This window comes from Podarcis raffonei, chromosome 12, assembly GCF_027172205.1.
Source record: "Podarcis raffonei isolate rPodRaf1 chromosome 12, rPodRaf1.pri, whole genome shotgun sequence".
Classification (NCBI taxonomy): domain Eukaryota; kingdom Metazoa; phylum Chordata; class Lepidosauria; order Squamata; family Lacertidae; genus Podarcis; species Podarcis raffonei.
The window spans coordinates 59,965,220-59,988,585 of NC_070613.1; the positions used below are offsets into that span (position 1 = coordinate 59,965,220).

The 23,366-nt window shown below is 44.2% G+C and overlaps 1 protein-coding gene across 1 annotated transcript in view; it reads left to right on the forward strand.

Annotated features, from left to right (window-relative positions):
• Positions 1-23,366, forward strand: part of CNTNAP2 (contactin associated protein 2) — a 971,924-nt gene that overhangs the window by 935,732 nt on the left and 12,826 nt on the right. The window contains exon 22 of the mRNA XM_053359792.1: positions 22,043-22,273. Within this exon, the coding sequence (XP_053215767.1) occupies positions 22,043-22,273 (231 nt within the window). The remainder of the gene's footprint in view (positions 1-22,042; positions 22,274-23,366) is intronic.

A 23,366-nucleotide genomic window follows, 5' to 3' on the forward strand; every position in this document is an offset into this window, starting at 1 on the left:
TGACCCAAGCAGGATGATTAAGGTCTGTGTGGAGATAAACTTTAACCAAAAGTATGCTTTATGGAGACCGAGAAGCAATAAGAGCTTTTGGAATGGCGCAGCAATTAATTCGGAGTCACCATCTTGCCAAAGGATTTATAGCCGGGAGGAAGAACGGACTTGCTTTCAGACTGCATTCCTGGTGAATCTCCTCAGAGGTTTTGAGAAAGGAGGCAGATTGGTGAAGATTAATGACGCTAAGACTGTTTTGATGTATGGAAGTGATGTTACATGGAAAACGTCTGGATATGGCTACTGGATAAAAAAAAATAATATCCACGCAGGATTACAAAATGTTCTAACCAGCTTGCGGAGACTATCAGAGGTCACAAAGAGAAAGGAAAAATATATGAAAATAACAACAAGAGATGTGGAAAAACAATAAGAAAGGACTGGATAGTACTGTGAACATCATAAGGTTAGATTTGTGGACATTAAAACAGCAGTAAGAAGCAAGAAGTTGACTGGATCCCCTTCGGAACTTGAAATATGGGTACCCCCAACAAAAATTTAAAATTCGGCTGTGTAATTTGGAATTTATGTAATTTGGTTTGATTTGATGTGATTGGTCGGTTAATAAAAAATTATTCTTAAAAAAAAAGTGATAGGCAAATAGCTTTGAGAGGATTTTCATTAAGGAAAACTGTATGGACCAATTTATGCCCCAACCCATGACTGTTGTTTTTTTTTAAAGGAAAAGGAAAGGAAAGAAGCATGGCAAGCATCATAGAATTGTCGAGTTGGAGGGGACCCCAAGGGTCATCTAGTCCAACCCCCTGCAATGCAGGAATCTCAGCTAAAGCATCCCTGACAGATGGCCATCCAACCTCTGCTTAAAAACCTCCAAGGAAAGAGAGTCCGCCTCCTCTCGTGGGAGTCTGTTCCACTGCCAAGCAGCTCTTACTGTCAGATAGTTTTTCCAAATGTTTAGTTGGAATCTCCTTTCTTGCAGCTTCGAGCTTGCACAGGTTCGAGTCCTACCCTCTTCCAGAGCAGGTCAAGGACACCTGCATTTGGCACACATCTGAACCTGACCCCGTGTCCTAAGAGTGTTTGAAATACAGATAGATCTCTCTATCATATCTATCTATCACTCTAAATGTTTTTTAAACCCACATTGAAATGGATAGCCCACCCAGCCTATCCCCCAAAAGCAGCAGTCTTCATTTTGTCCATTGTGAAATGTTATAACTAAGACTGGTAGCATTTCTCTTGCCCACTTCCTGGGCAAAATTTTGTTTTTTTAAAGATGCAGAGATGCCTGAATGCATTCACAGAACAGGAAAAGGGCAGTGGGGGCTTTGAATGACTGAATGGGGGAGACAACAAAAACCACAAAAGACTTGTGGCTGTATTCCTTCAAGTCTCACTCACTGAGGGAGGCGAAAAGTGGAGGAATGAATATCAGTCACTGACAAAACTAAAGCTGTGTGAATGCTGACCTGTCAAATACATACACAGAAAATTTGGATCTAAACAATCTGCTTGCAATATAGTCCCCCAACAGTAAATGTCTGCTTCTAAAGCCTCCTATTGTTTGGGGAACTAGGAAGCATAAAACAATCTATATGGAGAGACATAGAGGAAGTAATTCAGATATACTTCCCCCAGATCAGTATGTTGACCTTTCCCCCAGTTCCACAGTCCCAGGATTATATTAGCAAGCTGTTCCATCAAGTTCCACGAAACTAGAAGGATTGTTTGAGGATTTTGTGATCAAGAGATCAAGCTACCACATTCCTTAATACATCTGTGTGATTGACACTTATTCCTTCGGATGTGCAAATTTAATTTCTCTCACTCACTCTTTCCTACACACACACACACACACACACACACACACCTTTTAAATCATTTCATTGGAAATGGACTGTTGTAAACACAACGTCCTCGTTTGCATGCAATTCTAAGCCAAACCACAGCTTGGCACAAATGAGCACATGTGCTTGTTCCAGGAGAGACAATCCTCTGATCCTGCTGCTTCTACACTGCTGTGAGCTAAGCTATGGTTTGTCATAGCATTATGCTCATGGCTTACCCTGCTCCTGACATCCCGTGAGCAGTAAGCCATAAACCATGGCTGCATGCAAGATAGCAGCAGAATTATTGGCCCCCAGCAAAGGATGTGATTGGTCACAGAATGCATCAGTGCTGTGGATACAGCAGCCTGCCTCCTCTGTGAGACGTTTTCTTAACTAAATAAGTATATGTGGGGCAGTACAGTATAGTGGTGAGAATATCAGCCTAGGTCATGGGAAATCCCCACTCGGCCATGAAGCCCCCCCCCCCCGACCTTGGACTACCCCACCATCCTTTGAACTAACCTACCCCAGAGGGTTATTGTGAAAATAAAAGTTGAAAGGCAGGTTCTGTGTTTCTTGGAGGAAAGGTAGAATATTAATGTAACAACCGACTACAACTGAACTGATCACTTTGTAATAATATACAGGTTGGCATCCTAGGCGCACCTACTTTGGAGTAAGTCCCTCTGAGCCCCAGGAGACATGCATAGGAATGGGATCCACACTTACAGGGAAGCTCCTTTCACTCCTGCTGTGCTAAGATTTAGGCAGAGGTTTGTCCAGCACAGTGTGGATTGCTCTGCGTATTTCTTGTATTGTTGTATTACCATGGTATTGTTTGTGTGCCCATCGCCACTGGAAAGAATTGGTCCTAGCTATTTTAAATTTGTATATTGATTATGTTGTAAGCCAGATCTGATTTTCTGCTTCTAAATTCTGATGAATTCTGATGATGCTGCCATTTTTTGCCAAGGGAAATACAGGGCTGGCATTTTGTTGAGAGGCATAGAAAGCTGTGCAGGATATCTTCTGTATTCCCAGTGTCTGTTGGAATATTAGAAATCCTCCTCTCTGCACTAAACACAGACAGTTTTGTTGGCCAAACTATCATTTTGTTGTCATTTCTGCAGAGTTGCTTGTGGGAGCACCATTTAACATGTTAAAGAGGTCTCATTTTCCTTTCCAGTGGCAGAGAAAAGAGGACTGTTTGAAGTGGCAGAGGAGGCATTGTTGCAGGAAACTTTAACAAAGCCCTTCCTTGAGAAGGAAGCTGAGCCATGCAGTGAAAAACAGGCAGGTGGACATGACACAATCAGACACTTCAACTACAGCTCATAATTTGTGATGCCTTTCTACCTGTGCTGCTTTGCCAAAGTGCAACAAATGTCCTTTCTTTCGCCTGGGTCTGCAATTGTCCTGGGAATGTTTGTCTTTCTCCTTTTTGTCCATTAAGAAGCTCTCAGAATCACTGCCTTCCCGAGCTGTCTTTATGTGGTTTACCCCAACCCTTGCTTTTTCTTCTTCATTAGTTTGTAAACACTTTTTCTGTTGCAAAGAGCCACAGAAACATGGGGCTGTAGTAAGAAGGCACAAATGAAAGAGGGGGCTAAAAAAAACCTTGCTGTACTCGAGGCAAGGGGGCCCTGCATGTTTTGTTTGTGGGGAGGGCACAGGGAGGAAGAGAGTGTCTAAGGATTCTGCCCCCAAAACAGGGCAGCTAAAGAAAGTGGAACCCAAGTAGGCAGAAAACTCTACGTAGGAGACTAAAGACTAGAAGGAGCATATTGATTTGAACTCCTCAGCCAGTTCTTTGAAGGTAGACTTTTAGTATTTTTCAAACCATTATCTAAATCACGTCACTACTGACGTGGTTCAGCTAAGAGCCTTCCCTCCCCATTCAGTTCCTGCTCACGGTCAAAGAGTTCTTACTTCTTTTGAAAAAGCCTTTGTAGGCATCACCGTTTTGTTTTGTTTTTTTTTGCTTCTGCTGAACAGATTATGGTGGGAGGATGCAAGACAAAAGAGTCTGTGGCTGATAAGGGCCTGAGACAAAAATTGCATGGGCTGTGCAAAACTGCCGCTTCCTTGCATGCCTCCAGTATACTGCCTTTCCACTTGAACCACGACACACCCAAGGAATTCAGAGAGAGAAATCACAAACTAAACAACTCTGTGTGTAGGTTTACGATTCTGCCCCATTTCAATATTAGCGCTTAATAAAAAAAGAGAGAGAGAATTGTGAGAGAATTGTGGTCTTGTAACCAGGTCGTTTTTCTCTTCCTGCCCCTCCCCCCCCCCAATGTATATCTCATCACGTGCCAGACCCTGGACTTATTCAAGGAATTAATATTTAATTCATGAAACAGAGACTGAAATCCAAAGATCTCATTGTCGGAGTTCTGTTGAGACTGCAGCAGCGCAAGTCTACACATAGTTTACCTCATGGACTTTTTCAGAAATATTTGGATTGCTTGACTTTGAGATACTGAGTTGCTCAAGTCATTATTATCTTGGCATTGTATACATTATTTAAGATTAAATGAATTAGAAGTTGTTGAAACGCTGTACGTTGTTGTAAATGAGTTTTTGTAAACCTACACACTGAGTTGTTTAGTTTGTGATTTTCCACGTGAACTATCATGTATGGTGCCAGTCACGATCAGTCCTGCTTTTCAACGTTTCCATGATGCATTATAAATAGAAGCTCAAGGTTTTCTTTAGCTCCATTCTGCTTCCCCACTGAAAGGCCTCCTCTTGTACAGGGTGAGTGTATCTGTATCCACGGGGCCTCTTTTAAAGGACTCACCCTGTAATTCCCTGAAAATAAATTCAAGGGCACTGATCACAGCAGCAGAACGATCAATATGGAATGAAGAGATTTTACCTTCCCACAATTTACATGCATGTTCGGTGCAAACTAATTAAAGGGTAAAGATCAAAACTTGAAAAAGTGTTCATTTACATAGAGTATGCAGCAAGAATATCCTGATTTTTAAAGGAACAATGCACTTATGCAGGTGAGCAGTTTAACTTAACTGTATCTCCGTGTGCATTTGTAGCTGGATTCAGGACTGAAACAGCCTAGGTCACCCTGATGGAGGACCTTCATTGGGAGAGTGACGCTGGAGTGTGACCATGATGCTCCCACTCGATCTCTCATCATCTTTGGATACCAACAATCCCCTGGACCATCTGTGGGAGATGGGGATCAGGGGCACTGTTCTGCAGGACTTCCAATAGTATCTCCCTGGACGATTCCAGAGGATATCATTTGGCAAATGTTTCTCAGCCCCCTAGTGCAGGGCACTAGATTGTCTCCAGTGCTACTGAACATCTGTATGAAGCCACAGAGAGTGATCATTAGGATATCTGGAGTGAGGTGCCATCAATATGCTGATCTCTGTAACATTTTATTCAAAGTGGTTGTACAGGTCCTGGACCAGTCTGATAAACCAAGTGAATCATGGAAAGACAAAAGCTCTGGGTGTGAGCAGATTCTGGACTGGAAGACCAGTCAGTTCTCTGCAGGGAGTTGCACTGAAGGAGCAGAGGTGTAGTCAGGGAGTACTCCTGGATCTAGCTCTGTCGCTGGAGGGGGGCACAGGGGTTCTCAGTCGCTCGGAGTGCCATTTACCCACTTTGGCTGGTAAGGCAACTATAGTCATTCGTGGATCAGGGTAGCTTGACCACAGTTGTCTCTGTAGGAGCAACCTCAGGGTTGTACTACTGCAATGCACTATATGGAGAGCTACCCTTGGGCTTGGTGGAGAGGCTACAGCTAATGCAGAATGGAGTAGCTAGGCTGCTTGTAGGGGAAACTGCTGCCAGGATACTACCGTCTGTGGGATCTGAACTTGCCAACAATTGATTACTGCACCAGGTTCAAGCTTTTTTGTATGGTGGAGCCACAGAATATGCAAATTAACTTACACGGATTCAACTATATGCACTCAGTAAAAAAAAAAAAGGGTGGGTGACCAGCAAAAAACCCCAACAACCCCACTTACTATTTCACTCAGCCAGAGACCCAGGAGTGAGTGTGAATCCCTCGCTGGGTGCAATTTGTGTTCCTTCACACAACATGGCCCCTAAGTGCAAGCCACTTACCTGTGCGTCCTCTGATGCTCGGTCAAAGAGACAGCAATTCCCATCAGGGAGAGGGATCTTTGGAGCTTTCAAGGACCCGCTGTGATCAACATCTGCACATTTTGAGGATAAAGTCTCGTACTTCAGAGTGACTTTGATTCTGCTGTTTTTGCAGTTCTAACTGAAGTACCCAGTGCCAAAATCTGGGGTGTGTCATGGGATCATTGTCAATTTACGCAGCCTGATGTGGACAAGGTACTTGTGGCTATTTGCCCAACTGCATGTCCTCTTGAGCCACATCACTTGGTTCACGAAATCTAGCAGAGGGGGTTGTTGTTTGGGTCCACACCACTGTTAATGATTCATTGCACGAGGGACTGGCCCCTCTCACCTTGAAAGAGACAGTGGGACAGCCACTCCTAAAGAAACTGGCCCTGGACCCTTTGGTTAGGTCAGTCAGTCAGATTTATTTGTTAGAAACCGTTGGTCATCACAACAATACAAACAGTATAGAAGTATACTTTAGCACAGGTGGTCCCAGCCCACAAAGACCCCATGTTGTACAATGAAATTCTCCCTGATCCTTTGAGCTGCTAAGGTGAATGCATAGGCCTTATCTGTACAGTGGTACCTCGGGTTAAGAACTTAATTCGTTCTGGAGGTCTGTTCTTAACCTGAAACTGTTCTTAACCTGAAGCACCACTTTAGCTAATGGGGCCTCCTGCTGCCGCTGCGCGATTTCTGTTCTCATCCTGAAGCAAATTTCTTAACCCGAGGTAATATTTCTGGGTTAGCGGAGTCTGTAACCTGAAGCGTATGTAACCTGAAGCATATGTAACCTGAGGTACCGCTGTATTGTATTTATTGCCATCCATCAACAAACAGATTTTCTCCCCATTATTCAAAAAGGAAGCTCTCTGGAGAAACTACTTTGATAAATCTGTCTATAGGGGAGGGAGTATGAGAGTTGAACTAACTACCAGGTGGTTGTAAATACCAGAGAGGGTTGTGGTGGGACCAATGCAGGCATTCTGGAATGACACAGATTCTCTAGACCCATGGGACTAAACCAGCCTTGGCAACCTTTCACCAAAGGTAGTAGGAGGCTACAGGGCTTTGGAACCTACCTTATGTGACCATGTCCAGGGAGTACCTAGGGGGAGGCTGCCACAAGGCCCCATTTTATCCCCAGTACTATTTAATATCTATATGAAGCTGCTGAGAGCAAGAGCTTTGGGTGAGGTGCCATCTTGAGCCTTGATGACACAGGTGTATTTTCCACAGCAGCTGAATCAGGGGAGGCCTGGACCGGGGCCTGGATGCAGGGATAGGCTGGATGAGGGGAAACAAGCCGAGCCTGGATCCCAGCCAGACAAAGGTGCTGTGGGTGCCTGGTTCCCACCACGTTGAAGAAATGGCCCATTGTTGCCCTGGATGGGGCCGCTTTCCTGCCGAAGGAGCAGATTCACAGTCTGCGGTGCTTCTGGATCCAGCATTGTCCCTGGAGGCCCAAGGAGGCCCAAGGATGGCTTCAAGCATCTTTTGCCACTTTCGGCTGGTAGGACAGCTGCGGCCATTCCTGGACCAGGGTAGCTTGACCAAGGTAGTCCAGGCACTGCTGTGCCCTCTGTATGGGGCTTTCTTTGCAGTTAGTGAAGATTCCTGCAGCATGGTTGCTGGCAGAAGTGAGACCATGTCGGCGTATTACACCTCTGCTCAGAGATTTGCACTGGCTGCCAAGTTGTCACCTGGCCAGATTTAGAGTGCTCCCGTTAGTGTATAAAGCCCTTAACAGATTGGGACCAGTCTACCTTGGGAATTGTCTTGCCCCACATATACCTAGTCAATTGCTTCAGTCTGCAGAACTGGCACTTTTAAAGGGGCCACACAATGGCTGTTCTGTGCTTGCAAGGAATAAATCCTGCAAAATATTCTGAACTTTAAGCTAGGAGGGGAGCTTGTTGGAAGCAGACCCACATGCCTTTTCTGGAAATGCCCTGCAAAATACTTTGGAATTGCATGTGGCTCGGATCAGCCTGCTTTGCTCCATCCAGCAGCAGCAGCAGCAGCTTTTCATAGAATTGCAGAGTTGGAAGGGACCCCAAGGTCATCTGTCTTTTAATGAATGAATGCAGGGAAATGGTTAATACAGACTTTGTTGCAACACCTACACAAGCCACCCATCGTTTCCCCTCCCAAATCAAGTCATAAATGCAGAAAGATTAAGTAAAAACTAGATATTTATTATGGAAAGAAACTCCCACTGCATCCGTGCTATTTCTCTCTAGCAAGGTCAAAAAACTAATACAGTACTAGCTCAAATATCAAAAGATCCTCAACCTAGAAGACACATCCTGTTGCTTCTTTGGTTACCAGAACATGCTACAAGCTTTTAGAAGATCTGGCCTTCAAGGAAACAACTCAGGGCATGCTCAGAACCGATGTATTATTCAGATGGGGCATTGGGTGGCTCTTTGTACCCTGGTGGCGCATATGCTAAAGATGGCCCTGGCTACCCATGAGATTATGGCTCTGGCAAACACAAAGCTCAGATGGTACCCAATACAGTGGCACTCGGGTTCAGAACTTAATTCGTTCCAGAGGTCCGTTCTTAACCGGAAACTGTTCTTAACCTGAAGCACCACTTTAGCTAATGGGGCCTCCTGCTTCCACCATGCAATTTCTGTTCTCATCCTGAAGCAAAGTTCTTAACCCGAGGTACTATTTCTGGGTTAGCGGAGTCTGTAACCTGAAGCGTCTGAGGTACCTGAGGTACCACTGTATTTCCTTCTCCACCAGCACCTCTCCACAATTTGGGAATCAATACATTACATGTTTACATACATTAGTAACTAAAAACTTGATAATAAATATTCATAAACATGGAAGTATTTGTTGTCAAGGGAGGTGTTTTTTTTAAGGACTGGGGTGGTGAGCATTTCAGCTTCGACTACCTTGAAGGTTCCATGAAAGTTCATGCTACAATAAATTGTGTCCTGAGAAATCTGAACCATTATGTTGTTTTTGCTGCAGCAGAGGAACATGGCTTCGTCTCTGGATTTCCATTCTGATTACTCCTTTGTTCTCTTCCGCACTTAATGCATTTCTTCAGAAAGCAGTAAAGCATCCAACCAAAGCGAAATAAAGGGCTCAGAGCGGCAGGAAGCAAATCTATCATGCCAAGACGTAGCATTTCTCTTCTTACCAAGAGACTCTCAGAAACTCCAAATCAACAGAAGTAGCCAATTATTGCTAAATTAAATTCACATTTTATGTTCACTGCATGCCAATTATGCTACCGATAAAACATTGATAAAAGCATTGAGGCAGCCCTCCAAGTGGTATAGAAATCGGGGGGGCTATTTTCCAGCCTTTTCTTCCATTCACACAGATACTTGGAGATCTGCATTTAAAGACTTTTGCAAACTTCTCCGAAAAAGGCTTGTCCATATTTCTATTTTACTGCCAGGATCCTTGTTCCAGTGAATGCACCTCTGTGCAGGATGCTGTGTTCCACATCTACTGCCAGAGGATCCTATCTCCGTATTCCAGTTGCTTCCTGGGAAGCCCAAGGGAGGAGAAGGCTCTTGTCCTCAGGTCCTGCTGTCTGACTTGCCAGAGGCTTCTGGGTGGCCAATGTGGAAAGCGGAGGCTGCCTCAGATGTGCCTTTGACCTGACCCAGCAGGGCTCTCCATGTGTCTTACACAAGCTCCTAGAGCTCAGAGGAAGCTGTGTGTCCTTCTCCTTGTGTGCTGCTTGTGTGTATCTAGGTCAGTTAGAACACAACCCCACACTTGTTGCATCCTATGATGCCGCTGCATCTGCAACCCTCATTAAAAACAGCAGGCCGACCCTGTCTGAATCTACTCTGTGTAATTGACTTTTAGCAATGTGTGAAACTTTGATTTCCTGAAGGAAAATCGTGGACTTTCTCAGGGCAATTTCAATTCTTTCTCTACCGAAGTGTTTTCTCCCCCGCCCCTGAAATGGTTATAGGTCTCCTGCAGCCGTTAATTCTACCTTTAAATTAATTTTGTAATTCAGCAAACTCTTATTTCAGGAAATACATAAACTTGATAAAGAGCTACAACAGAAATATTTTGGACAAGTGAAAAAAGAGTGCGTGTGCAGTTGCAAGCAACCAGCTTAGTATTTTCAAATAGTTTGTATGTAGACCATGATTATTTTTGGAAGTTTGGTCCTCGAGTGCTTCTTGGAACCCTGTTGGCATTTCAAAATAAAACTAACAGTACAACGAAGCAAAATGCTTATTCTCAAAGATACATTTATACTCTGCGATAAGGTATCCCCATGTATCTATTAGAAGATGAGGATGATGGTCATGATTTTATTATTTGTATACCGCCCATCTGACTGGGTTGCCCCAGCCATTCTGGGCAGCTCCCAACAAAATATTAAAAACACAGTAAAACATCAGCGATTAAAAACTTCCCTGAACAGGGCTGCCTTCAGGTGTCTTCTAAAAGTCAAAAAGTTGCTGGTTGCTTTGTTGTTAATAGCAGCCTTAACTAAATATCAAAAATTGGCAGTTTGTATTAGATAAAAGGGCTGTTGTTTTTGTTCATATTCTAAATCTTATGACATCAAGGAATAATAATTCTGTTTTGAGATCTGTTTGTAATTAGGTAGCTGAGGAAATAGAAGTGGGGACCAGTTAATGGATCATTAGGGGTGGTAAATAAGGATATTGATTGATTATGTGTGACTGACATCTAGTAATTTGCAGCGCAGCAGGTTCAGCAGGTGGCCCAGCGTGTGGGAGAGAGCAGCAGTTATTGTCATACTCTTACCTTTCGGTTGTTGAAATTTCATTTAGTTTGCGTGAGTCTATACACGGTAATTTATTATATCTGTATCCTGACTTTCATTCAAGGGGGATCTCCCAGTAAGAGCCAGGCCTGAGCAATGCTGCTTTGCTCTGGCAGGTGCCTATAGCATCCTATGCCTTCAGGACTCATTCAAGGTCATTGTTTTGCTTCTGCATCTCAAGATTATATCATGATTGCTCACATTTTGAATTAGCGACTTCAATTTTTGTGCAAACTTTTACATGCAAGGCCCCAGTGTGACTGAAGGTAAATAACCCCTTTAACAAATCAGAAAGAAACAGATAATTAAAATAATGCACTAATAAAAAGTATACCAGAACAAATATAAAGGTTGTCAACACCTTTAAAGAGTTATCCGTCAAGAATTCTTGAATCAAACAGCATATAATTTTTATGAAATAAATAAATATTGTTTAACAGCAGGTCCCATTCAACAGGACTTTATTGTGAGTAAAGTTGCTTAGGAGTGTGGTCTTAAATAGGAAGATAAGAAACTAATGGAGCAGAATTCGTTAATTTAAAGAGTCTCCAGTTTACAGCCTAAGGTTACATTTTCACTAAATTTGCCTGCTGGTTTGCATTAGTTAGTGATATTGAAAGGTCTGTATTATTGTCAGCAAGCTATTGAAAATGTGTTTCCATTGCATACTGCAATTAAATAGGATCCAATTGTCCCTATCTTCAAAGTTCCATCCCTATTTTTTGCAACCTCTCCTTCATAAACCCCTATACTAGCCTTTGAGGAGATTTGGAAGATGGTTTTTAAAAATAGTGACAAATCGTTCCTGTTAAAAAATTGTAGAGACTAAGTTGTGTGTGCTCCAATTGTGTGCAGTGCTAAAATACAAGGTTTTATGGGACCACAAAGTGTTGGGTTTTTTTCATTTTAAAAAAAGCAGAAGATCTCTGTCATACTAAATGTTTCTGGTTGAGAGGGATGTTGGTACATTTAGTTTCTGGTTTAAACTCAGTTGTATGCTGGATTATCTTCCAAGGTTCAGTATGCACAAACATTCTCAATTAATTTTTACTAGATGAAATACTTAGTAAACAAAAATGCTCAATTCATGGTGGTTGGTTGGTTGCTTTTAAAGCATCTGCAAACTGCTAACAAGGTGTCAGGGATAATTTTATGTTAAAAGAAGAGTTCTCTTTGGCCACTATTAACTCAGCACTCTGGTGTGCATCCTATGGGCTGCGGAAAATAATCTTTTGGATCTGAGGCCAAATTTAGCCTTCTTCATATTTTAACAATATGCCCTCAGTACTTCAAAATGTATTTTACTTAAAAATTCAAAAATTTGAATTTGTGCAGAGGAGATAGCTGAAGACATTCCACATTATCTGAAATAATACAGTAATATATATCATGTATAGAACAGATTCCTTCTTCAACTTTCAGACACTGAGAATATCAGTCACATTATCAGAAAAAAAATAATTATGTTCTTACTATTATCCAATGAACTGTATTAAACACCAATGAAAGCTAACCTTCAAGCATGTGAACCACATTTCCATGTTGAGAAACACCTCATTTTTGTTGCTTCATGTTAACAAGAGCCAAAGTAATAGCCAACATGTGAAATATGATTGTGTTTCATTGTTCCCTTTTTAAACAGCAGCCATAGGAAAGCAGTAAGGATTGGGACCATTGTATGTAGGAATGTTTTATGCTGCAGGCCTAATGAAAATCCCCTCCAGCCCCACGGGGCTTATGGGGCTTTTCTCCTGCTGCAGCAGCATCCCTCTGGGGAGCAACTGTTGTCAGGCCAAAGCAAATGGGGAAGTGTTAACCCCCCTTCCTTATTAACCATGGTTCTGAGCCCACCACAGCTGCCACTTCAGTAAATAAGAGACATATGTGAGAAATGCGATGGCCATTTCACCTCCCATTTAGCTGGACTATCTATCCTCTGAGCGTCTACTATACTCTGAAGGTTGGCTATCAACAAATTCCAGCATAACTCTCTTTTATGCAGCATGGCCTTTTGGCTGCTTTGTTTTATTGATCAGGGTTACCTGTGATTTTGTTTTGCTAACAAAACTAACTAATAAACATATTGCATAAGTTATAGCCCTGGCTTTAACTTTTTTCAAAAGTGTAAAAAGAAGAAGTCATGAGAGTGGCTACAGCTGCCATTCCTTGGGTTTGTCCCCTCTCCTCCGCCCCATGTTATGGCTCGGAGAGAGGGGGTGAATCCTGTCCCGCGGGCGCAAGTATGAAACTGCAAACACCTAAGGAAGCGCATGATGCGCAGCGCAGCCGAGGCTTCTTTGGAAAGGCTGGAAAGGCACCCGAGAACAATGTTGTGCTGGTATATCCTTAGCCAACAGGAGGCACAGGCCTTTTTTGTGTTTTTCACAAAACACTGGGGGACACTGTTCTAGGAGAAATGACAACTGCAAACAGAAGAGCTTTTAGCAATATCAAGTGCTGGACCCACAGGCTGCTGTTATGCTGGGGCCATGAGACTCCGTGTTGCCAAGTATACAAAGCCATCCCTGATGTTCTTTGGGGGGAGGTGGAGACTCAGGTGTGCCGCTTGGAGTTGCTGCACAGCCGCCTCCTGCGAAGGCAGCACACTTTGGCTTCCTGGTCCGGATCAAAGACCCAAAAGTTGTTGTTGTTTGGTCGTTTAGGCGGGCCTCTTCGTGACCCCATGGACCAGAGCACGCCAGGCACTCCTGTCTTCCACTCCCTCCCACAGTTTGGTCAGACTCATGCTGGTCTCTTCGAGAACACTGTCCAACCATCTCGTCGTCTGTCATCCCCTTCTCCTTGTGCCCTCCATCTTTCCCAACATCAGGGTATTTTCCAGGGAGTCTTCTCTTCTCACGAGGCGGCCAAAGTCTTGGAACCTCAGCTTCACGATCTGTCCTTCCAGTGAGCACACAGGGCTGATTTCCTTCAGAATGGAGAGGTTTGATCTTCTTGCAGTCCATGGGACTCTCAAGAGTCTCCTCCAGCACCATAATTCAAAAGCATCAATTCTTCGGTGATCAGCCTTCTTTATGGTCCAGCTCTCACTTCCATACATCACTACTGGGAAAACCATGGCTTTAACTATATGGACCTTTGTTGGCAAGGTGATGTCTCTGCTTTTTAAGATGCTGTCTAGGTTTGTCATTGCTTTTCTCCCAAGAAGCAGGCGTCTTTTAATTTCGTGGCTGCTGTCACCATCTGCAGTGATCATGGAGCCCAAAAGTAGGCATCCCCAAAGGCAGCCCTCCAGATGTTTGGGGACTGTCTGCAGTTCCCATCATCCCTGACCACAGTTAGCTAGGGATGATGGGAGTTGTAGTCCCAAAACATCTGGCGAGCCGAGTTTGGGGGTGCCTGTCCAAAAGGGACCCCGACGGGGAGCTGGGCGAGAGAGAGAGAGATCCGCTCCACGTCTTTCTGTTTGCCTGTTAGAAATAGTATCCCCACTGGTTGCGGACTCGACTCCGGGTTTTGCACGCGCTCCTCACCTGCGTTTCTCCGGGGCGGGGGGAGGCGATTGGCTGCAGCCCGACAGGCAGCCGGCATCCCGCCGCCAACAAAAGGAGACGCGGAGGAGCCCGAGGAGGCGGCGGCGGCGGAGAGGCGAGGCGAGGCCGGAACAGGTAACTGCCGGGGGGGGGGCGGGGGCCGTTGCTGCCTGACCGGCCGCCTTGCCGGCCTCTGGCTTCTCAGGTGCTCGTTTTGCCAGGCGGAAAGGTCGGGCCTTGGGCTGTGGCGGGAGTTGCCTTTTTCACAGCTTCTCCCAGTGAATCTCCATTCCCAAAGGCTGCCTCAGTCAGTCAGCAAAAAAAAAAAAAAAAAAGAAGAAGAAGAAGCCGACTGGGACATTAGACTGATAAATTTGTTATTGCACGAGCTGCCAAATAATTCTGTTTTATGTCAATAAATGACGCTGATTCATACAAGCAACAGCTGTATCGGCGGCGTATCTGATCTTTCCTTAAGGTGCATTACCTCCCGTTGAGTTTTTAATTTTTTCGGAGCACAGTCGGTGATCCCTCATGTTGGCAAGAAACAAAAGGAGCCCGTGGGTGCTGCTCCTCGCCTGCAAGCCTGTCCCCTTCCCCTAGTTATTGTGTGTGTGTGTGATAAACGGGGCGGTGAAGGGTCCGTAAGAACTTGACAAACACTTGCTAGTTTTGGGATTGCAAAATGGTAGGTGATCCTATTTTTATTGGATATTCCGTTAGGACTTAAAGAGGATTTAATGGCACATACAATGAAAGATAAAGAGAAAATAGGAAAAGCTCCTCAACTAAGAAATGTGAAAGAAAGGAGTCAGAGCTGCCAAGAGAATATCTAGCTGAGATAAAGTCTGGGCGTTTTTAGATCCAGGTTTAACAAATTACAGCCTAGCTTTTGATGTTGTTCATTTGCTTAGAAAACATTGCAAACTCAGTTTATGAAAAAACGCAGAACAAAAATAGACCCAGGTACAAAGGGATGAAAACAGTATTCTAAGTCAGAAGCCTTTTGAAAGTGACTCAAAGTCTGTTTTGAGTAGTTGAGGACATTTTTACTTGACGTTTCAATTGGTTTGTATTATAAATGGAAAGCAAAATGTTTAATTCTGTTATGGAATGATTGCTGCAAGATGTAGTGTAGCTCGGATGGTACAAAAATGATTAAGCAAATCCATGGAAGAGAACTCTGGCAATAGATGTGAGCAATGACAGGCCAAATCTGAGCCTCCCTCATCAGAGGCACTTTACCTCTGATTGTGAGTGCTCAGGCAAGCAAGGCGTGCGGATGGCATCATTGGTGTGCTTGCAAGCTTTCTAGCGACAGCTGGTTGACCATCTTTGAAGACAGAAGACGGGACTCGTTGGAGCCAACACAGGCAATGTGTGTGTGGTTTTGCTTTAACAAGCGATCACGTTATAGGGCTATTATCTGTCCCTATTATCTGCTGAGTCATTTTGCTGCATCTTGTTTTTCCCTCATTTTAATTTGGCAGGCATCAAACAATTTGGCAGTCTTAATGGTTTGGGATCTTGCGGGTTCCATTTCCATTCTCACTCTTTCAAGGAACCAAATGAAATTACTCAATTAAAATGGTTGTGCTTGCCTCTCATTGGAAATCTTTGTTCTGTATCACTATTATTATTTAATTTACACTTCGCTTCCATGCCAAAATGGCTTCTAAGCATTTTGTAACTGTGAAATCCACACATTGTGGAAATATGCAGCAAAACAGTTGCATTTAAAACATCCTAATTAAAATATGCAATAAAAGAAGCTAGTTAAAAACCATAGCAATTAAAACAGTTTAAAGCCAGGGCTTTTTTCAGCTGGAACTCCAGCATCTCTCCATTGGGCGCCATTGCCATTCTGAGAGAATGAGGGCAGAGTTCCTGGAGAGCTCCAGCACATCTTTTTCTAGAAAAATAGCAGCACTTTTTAAAGTGATTTAAACAACGAGGCCAAGAGGGGGAATGTTTGCATTGCTGGCAGAAGAGAACCCCAATGCAGACGAAGCACCACCTACTTCAAAGGCATCACATATTGCCTTCAGTTTGAAATCCAGCCTCCGTGTTGCTACATGCTGGTAAACATCAGGCCATCACAAAACAAACCAGGTTCCTTTGCTGATCTTAATGCCCTGCCTGGGCAAGGGAGGTGAATAGGGTTTTTCATGACTCCGGAGTCATTTAGAGCTTTGTCTGTCAGTGGCTGAACTTTATAACTGGCTCTGTGCTTAACAGGCACCCAGTGCAGATCTCTCAGCACTGCAATGATATGTGCTGGATGAAGGGTTGCCCCCCATCCCTAGAAAACTGGGATCACCCTTTTTGGGGAGAAAGGTGTATCCTGTCCTGTTTTGACTTCACCTATTTGTGCTCCTCTTCCTCCTCGTCCAAACTGCATAGGCAGAAGGTGGGTCTGGTTGGACGCGGAGAGCAAGATCCTGAGCAGGAGGTTGTGCTGGCAGAGGCTGGGTCCATGTGGAGGAGAGCCGTGAGTCAGAGTGACAGTTGTTATGCACGGGCGGGGGGGGGGGGTTGGGCAGGGGGAGGAGTTTGAGGGAAAGGGGCCAGGTTGGGTCAGACTCAGAGAGGGAGAGACGGGGTTTGCATGGTCCTGGTGGAATGCAAACTGTACGTGGTAAATGCAATATTTTCTTATAGTTGTAAATCATAGAGTTTTTGTCGTTTTTTTCATTTAATAAGCCACTGTAAACCCCATGTGCCATTGTAATGGATTGCTTTGAAATCATTCTGCACCATTTCTGCAACAGGTAAATTTTAGCCCCACAATCCCCCCCCCCAACCTGCCCCATCATTATTTCCAGAGCTTTATTTACCCATGAAGCAGGCTGTATATTTAGGATTCCTGCTCTTGTAATTTTTCATGTGGTAACACACATAATGCAGTTCCAGTTGGAGTACTCAAACTGATTTGAAATGTCAAGAATCTTCTAAGTCTCAAACAGGGGGCATTTCACCTGCATTATTCCCTGCTATATCATTTCTCTCACCATAAGCTGACGCCAAATATCACTAAGATCAGCTGAAAAATATGTTTGCAGGCATTTAGCCAAGTATCTTCCACTTTTCTAAAGACCAACAAACCATTAATAGTGTAATTGTACAGGGTGTCTCATAAAGATACAGGAGAACAGCTCCAGGCAAACAGAGTCTGTGTGGAGAGAGAGTAATTTCAAATTTGCAAGAAGATAAGCCTTGCTGAACATGCACATGACACTATATAGTCATACCTTGGTTCTCGAACGAATCTGTTCTGGAAGTCCATTCAGCTTTCGAAAACCAAGGTGCAGCTTCCAATTGGCTGCATGAGCTTCCTGCACTCAATCAGAAGCCGCGTTGGACGTTCGGCTTCCAAAAAATGTTCACAAACCGGAACACTCACTTCCAGGTTTGTGGCATTCGGGAGCCAAAATGTTTGAGACGCAAAGCGTTAGATAACCAAGGTATGACTGTAGAACTATTTGGATGTATCATTATTTGTTTTTGTATTTGTTTTTGGAGCAAGTTCTGTTAGTAAAGCTTTTGAATCATATTTATGGGTATGGACAATTTTTATTCCAGTTGCTTATTCATCAAGCTGTACAATATTAATGTCTGCAAAACAAATTGCATTGCTTTTGTGGCAAAGATGTTAGAGCACATAATCATGCACTGAAGACAGCAAAGAAGGTCTACTTTGCTGCCTTCATTGTATCTTCAAGTAGTTGGGCAGCAGACCTATTCTAAATGGTATGATGCTTCCTAACATGTTACCTGCTGAATGGGATGTTGCAGCTCCCAGAAGTCTACTGTGACAGAGGATAAAATCATGCACCTCCGCAACAACTTTGATGCTATTGTTGTGACAGGTCCTGAGGAAGTGTGCAGTGTGCCGTAGACTTGCATACCTCAGGAAAATTTCTGACATGTCCTTGTTTTGGGGTGTAAAAATGGCATCGGGGGGAATTTTGCAGGTGTCCGGATATTTTTTTTTAATATGGCAACCCTAGTGTCCCGTCTAGTCTGGTTTCGTAAGATCAGTTTCAGCCTCTGAGTCCTCAGGATGTGGATAAGGTGCTTGCAGCAGTTTAGGAGGCCACATGCCCTCTTAATCCTTGCATGTTGTAAAAAAATTGAGCTAGCTAGGGATGGGACTGACCAGCAGGGTCCAGGGTTTGGTGAGCACATAATTGCATGAACAGGTGGTAGCACAACTGCTCCTTATGGAACAACATCACTGGTCCCAGAGATACATGGCAATTATTTCCTGGACACAAATGAGCGCTTCCTAAGCAAGGTGTTTCAGGTGGTAGAAGCCAGTTTATCGTTTAGATGCACCCGGTGTTTCTGCTGTCCCAGTGAATGAACCACTTTTGTTCTGAGGAGCTGAAGCTCAAACATGGATGCTGCATTGTTACTTTTCAGTGCCTCCAATTTAAACTTGTCCAATTCAGCACAAAAATGACCATGGTGAGGTTCCATTTTATTTATTTTGCACAGTCAAGGAGAACATGAAGCTGGATTCCCTGTTACAGCCAAAATGTCACATTTGATGTTGATGTTGAAATGTTAATCCATGTTCTGCTAGAGTGCAGGTCCAGACTACCAACTGTGTTAACAGAGACAACTTGGTGCTGGAAAAGAACAGAAACGTCTTTGAAACGCGTGATGCTCAAGAGCTATATGCAGAAATATGGGCTGTTAATTTTCAGGAACAATATATTTGTATAGAATTCTTTAGTAAGCTAAATGTGTGTGCTGAGTTCTTTTTCCTTACTTTTTCCCTAGCCTTGGCCATCCCAATTTCAGTGCTGAGTGTGAATCAGCCATTCATGGACACTTTCAGCTGGGTTTTGCCAGCTCTCTTGTCATTATGTTGTATTACTAATAATAGTTGGCATTTATGTTTAGAGTGTCTGAAGCACATTCTGTGCATCATTTCAGTAATCTTCACATGCTGCCAGCAGCCTTAATTCCTGCATTTCTCCTTTTAAAAGCCTTCACTTTTCTGTACTGTATAGGTTTTCCATATCCAGCTCTGAACCCAATAATTTTTCTTCTTCTAGTCTATCAGAAGAAACTCTTGCCATTAGTGTCAGTCTGAACTGGTAACGTTTTGCCTTGACATGCTTTAAACATTTGTCTTGGTTCAGCTCCAAACCTACTAGGTACCTCCATTGGTGCAAGATTTGGGTGAGGTCGCTGGGCCTCTTCTGCTTCCCAAAGGCATAAATGGCTCCAGCTGCAAATGGGGCAGAATGAATTGGCAGAAATATCCAATGGAGTCTGTTGGATGAACTATTGGATTTCAACCTTGTGGATGCAGCTGACATAGAAACATAGAATTGTAGAGTTGGAAAATACCCTGCGAATCATCCCGTCCAACCCCCTGCAGTAGAGGAATAGGCAGCTGTGAGGATTCAACCTGCAACCTTGGTGTTAGCAGCACCAAGTTGCTATCCAGGCTTCATGTCCCTTTTTGCTCTCTTAGTCCTGAACTTTATGGGAGGATTTCTTCCTGAAAGCTGAATGTATATATATTGCTCAGTTCTAAATGAGCATCTGTCTAGTTTTAATTGCAAATGGGGGGGGGGGGGTAGGTGCAAAATTGTTTTTATTTGAATGCCTGCCTTCCCAATTCCATTTTTAATGAGAAATCCCATTAGCACATTTGTCTTAAGAGGAAAATGAGGAAAAGTGGAATTCTAGTTGGTTTGTCCAATTCTGTAACTGTCACCAGCACAATCTATCAGCCTTTGCTTTTGCATCTTGTAAATTATAGCTGTTTACTGAGTCTTCTGAGGCTTGGAACATGTAACGTATTTTTTGCACCATAACACTCACTTTTTTCCTCCTAGAAAGTAAGGGGAAATGTCTGTGCGTGTTATGGAGGAAATGCCTACGGGTAGCATGCCTACAGATTTTCCTCCTCTAAAAACTACGTGCGTGTTATGGTCGGGTGCGTGTTATAGAGCGAAAAATACGGTAAATGATTAGGAAGTCATTTGCAGGTTTTAAGTGTTCTATGGATGATAAAGCATTGTAATAAAGGCAGACACAGCAACAGCCTACTTTAAAGATTAGAGTCCCCATTCTTACCATGGGCGTAACCAGGAGGGGGCAATTCTCCCCCTAAACCAAGTAAATAAATAAAAATACTTAACTAACTGCCCAATTGTGAAACAAAATAAAAAAATTCCTTCCAGTAGCACCTTAGAGACCAACTAAGTCTGTTATTGGTATGAGCTTTCGTGTGCAGGCACACTTCTTCAGATACCTGAATGCACACGAGAGCTCATACCAATAACAGACTTAGTTGGTCTCTAAGGTGCTACTGGAAGGAATTTTTTTATTTTGTTTCGACTATGGCAGACCAACATGACTGCGTCGCATATAACTTGGTTCTGCCCACCCCCCCAAATAAAGCCTGGCTATGCCCATGATTCTTTCTTTATAGTTTCTCAATTTTCAATAGAAGAAGAGATACACACACACACACACACTCACACATATTCCCGGAGAATGCCTTTGCTACAAACATAGGTGAAGAAGTGCTGGAAGTGGTTTGAAGGTGTCTGTCTTGACCTAGGTTTATATTCCTATTGCAGCTCGAGAGAGTTGAGGGGACTACAGTTCTATTACGTTTCCAGCAGAGCAGGGAAAGGCCAGTCTGTTGACTTGTGCCCATAACACCACATTTCCTCCCCACTCAATCCCCAGTGTTTCTTCGCAGTTCTTTAAAAAAAAAAATTTAAAACCCTGTAAATTGCTGTTTGGGTTGGGACACAGGTTGATTTGTCTAGTGCAGGATAAATGTAAGTGCTGCTTTTAAAAAAAGCAGAGCGCCTGGCTGAAGTGGGAGGGTTGGCAGGAATGAGAGCTGTTTCAACACGTGTGTAAAGGCAGGTTGCAAAAGGGAGTTCACCGCATGGGTGACTATTCCTGTGATTATTTCAGCACTCCAAGAAAACGAAAGTCCCCAGGACTGAGGGGGCCAGGTACAAGAGCTTTTAGGGACAGATTGGTTTTCAGCCCATGAACCTATGCTGGCGTCATAAGTTCAGTTTAAGAACTTCAGCCCAAGGCAAGTGATGGGTAGAAGCAGCAGCTCATATGGTGTATATAGCATACCCTCCAACATTCCTCAGATGAAAATAGGGACATTTCTCACTCCCCCCCCAACTGATCCCCCTTTTTGTCCTTCCACCACAGCACTCACCCACTTCACCATCCTGAGAAAACCCCTTTATCTTGATGTTATTTTATTCTTTGGTGGATTTACAAACAGAAAAGCACACATCAATAAATAAATGTTAGAAAAGGGTAAGACTAGAGGCAAGTGCACAAAGACTCTTTGTGCTCTGCTCTGCCTTTCTCCCCACCAGGGCAGCCCTGCCCTCCTCCTGCCCCTCGGCAGCCTGTCCTTCTCACCTGATGGCCAGCAGCTGCTAGGAGCTGCCCAAGGGAGGAGGCCGGCAGCAGCCATGGAGAGGCAATGGGACGCTCCCTCGCTGCTGCCACTGTTGCTCAGGACAAGCACCGGCTCATCCTTCTCTCTGAGCTCAGTGGTGGCAGCAGTGGTGTGGAAAATAGAAGCCCGATGGCTTTCGTTATTGTGAGACTGTCCCTGGGAAATCAGGGCATTTGGAGGGTATGATAGACTACTTACAAAGTCTGCCATGTGCCTAACTTCCTGAAAGTGGGGATTAGAAGCACGGAGCAGGATCGTGCTGCTGGTTCCTTCTTCAGTGAACTCTGTTGAAAAGCCTTTCCTTTCCTCTGTCCTCCAGAACTTGGAAAAATTGACCAAGAGATCCGAAAATACAATACCCCGGGATTCTCTGGCTGCCTGTCCAGAGTCCAGTTCAACCAGATTGCCCCACTCAAGGCTGCCTTGAGAGCCACAAACATCTCCTCTCGCATCCACACAGAAGGAGAACTTGTGGAATCCAACTGTGGTGCGAACCCACAAACCATCCAACCAATGTCTTCTGCAACGGATCCGTGGCATTCTGATTCAGGTAAGTCGAGACCGGATGAGAAAATCCTGAAATCGACCCCTGAAGCTGCTTCCAGAATGTATGGTTAGAATATAACTCACCATCTGTTATGATGGTGAGATTAGAATAATAGTGAACACTCTCTCTCTCTCTCTCTCTCTCTCTCTCTCTCTCTCTCTCTCTCACACACACACACACACACACACACACACTTGCTTCTAACCTGATGGATTGAGTATCCATTATAGTTTATTCTTTCATTGCTGCTATAAGTTTATGACTACTGCATTTATCTTAAAGACACTAACCTCCAGTGTGAAGCCTGTGGATTGTCTTGCATGTCATTGTTGTTTTACTGGTGCTTCTAATTTTGGTAAATGCGATGAATGCAAGTTCAGAAAATTGGCATAGATTTTTCTTTCTTGGTGCTGATAATCATAGTACTTTTTACCAGAACAATCCTTGGAAATGATGAAAAGTGGCAGAAACTGTTCAGCCAGATCGACTGCTAGAGTTAGGGCCAATCTGAATATTACGAGGGACTCCCCCCCCCCCCAGCATTCCTTTAGAGAGCTGCTGCAAGGGCAGAGAAGCACCATTGGCACAGAATAAACCTGGAGGCTTCTTAAGGTCAGCTAAGGAAGCCCTTTGAGGAGGTTGTTGCCCCCAGGCAAGCTCAGATGCCCACAGGGCCGTCTTAAGCATATCCGGCGCTGTGGTGCAAAGCTCCCTCCGCCCCCCCCCCCATTTCCCAGAGATTTTTAGGGAGCGCTGCTGGTGGGGCTGGAGGAAGTGGGCAGCGGCTGGACACGGTGCCTCCCAGCTCAGCTCGCCGCTTTGTGCCACAGTGGCTACGGCAGACGGAGGCTCCAGGTGCGACACTGCTTTGACGCGGTGCGGCAGGCGAGAGCGGTGAGCTGGTGCCAGGAGACCCCGCATCCGGCCTCTGGCTCTTCCCTGGCACCCTCCAGAACTTGGCACCCTGGTGCCCTGAGCCACTAGCCTCTATGGGTAAGGCGTCCCTGGATCCCCACCCCAAATTCCCTGTTATCTCAGGGCTGAAGCCTCACATTTCCAGAGATAACATCTATTTTGACCTTATAAATACGGCTTC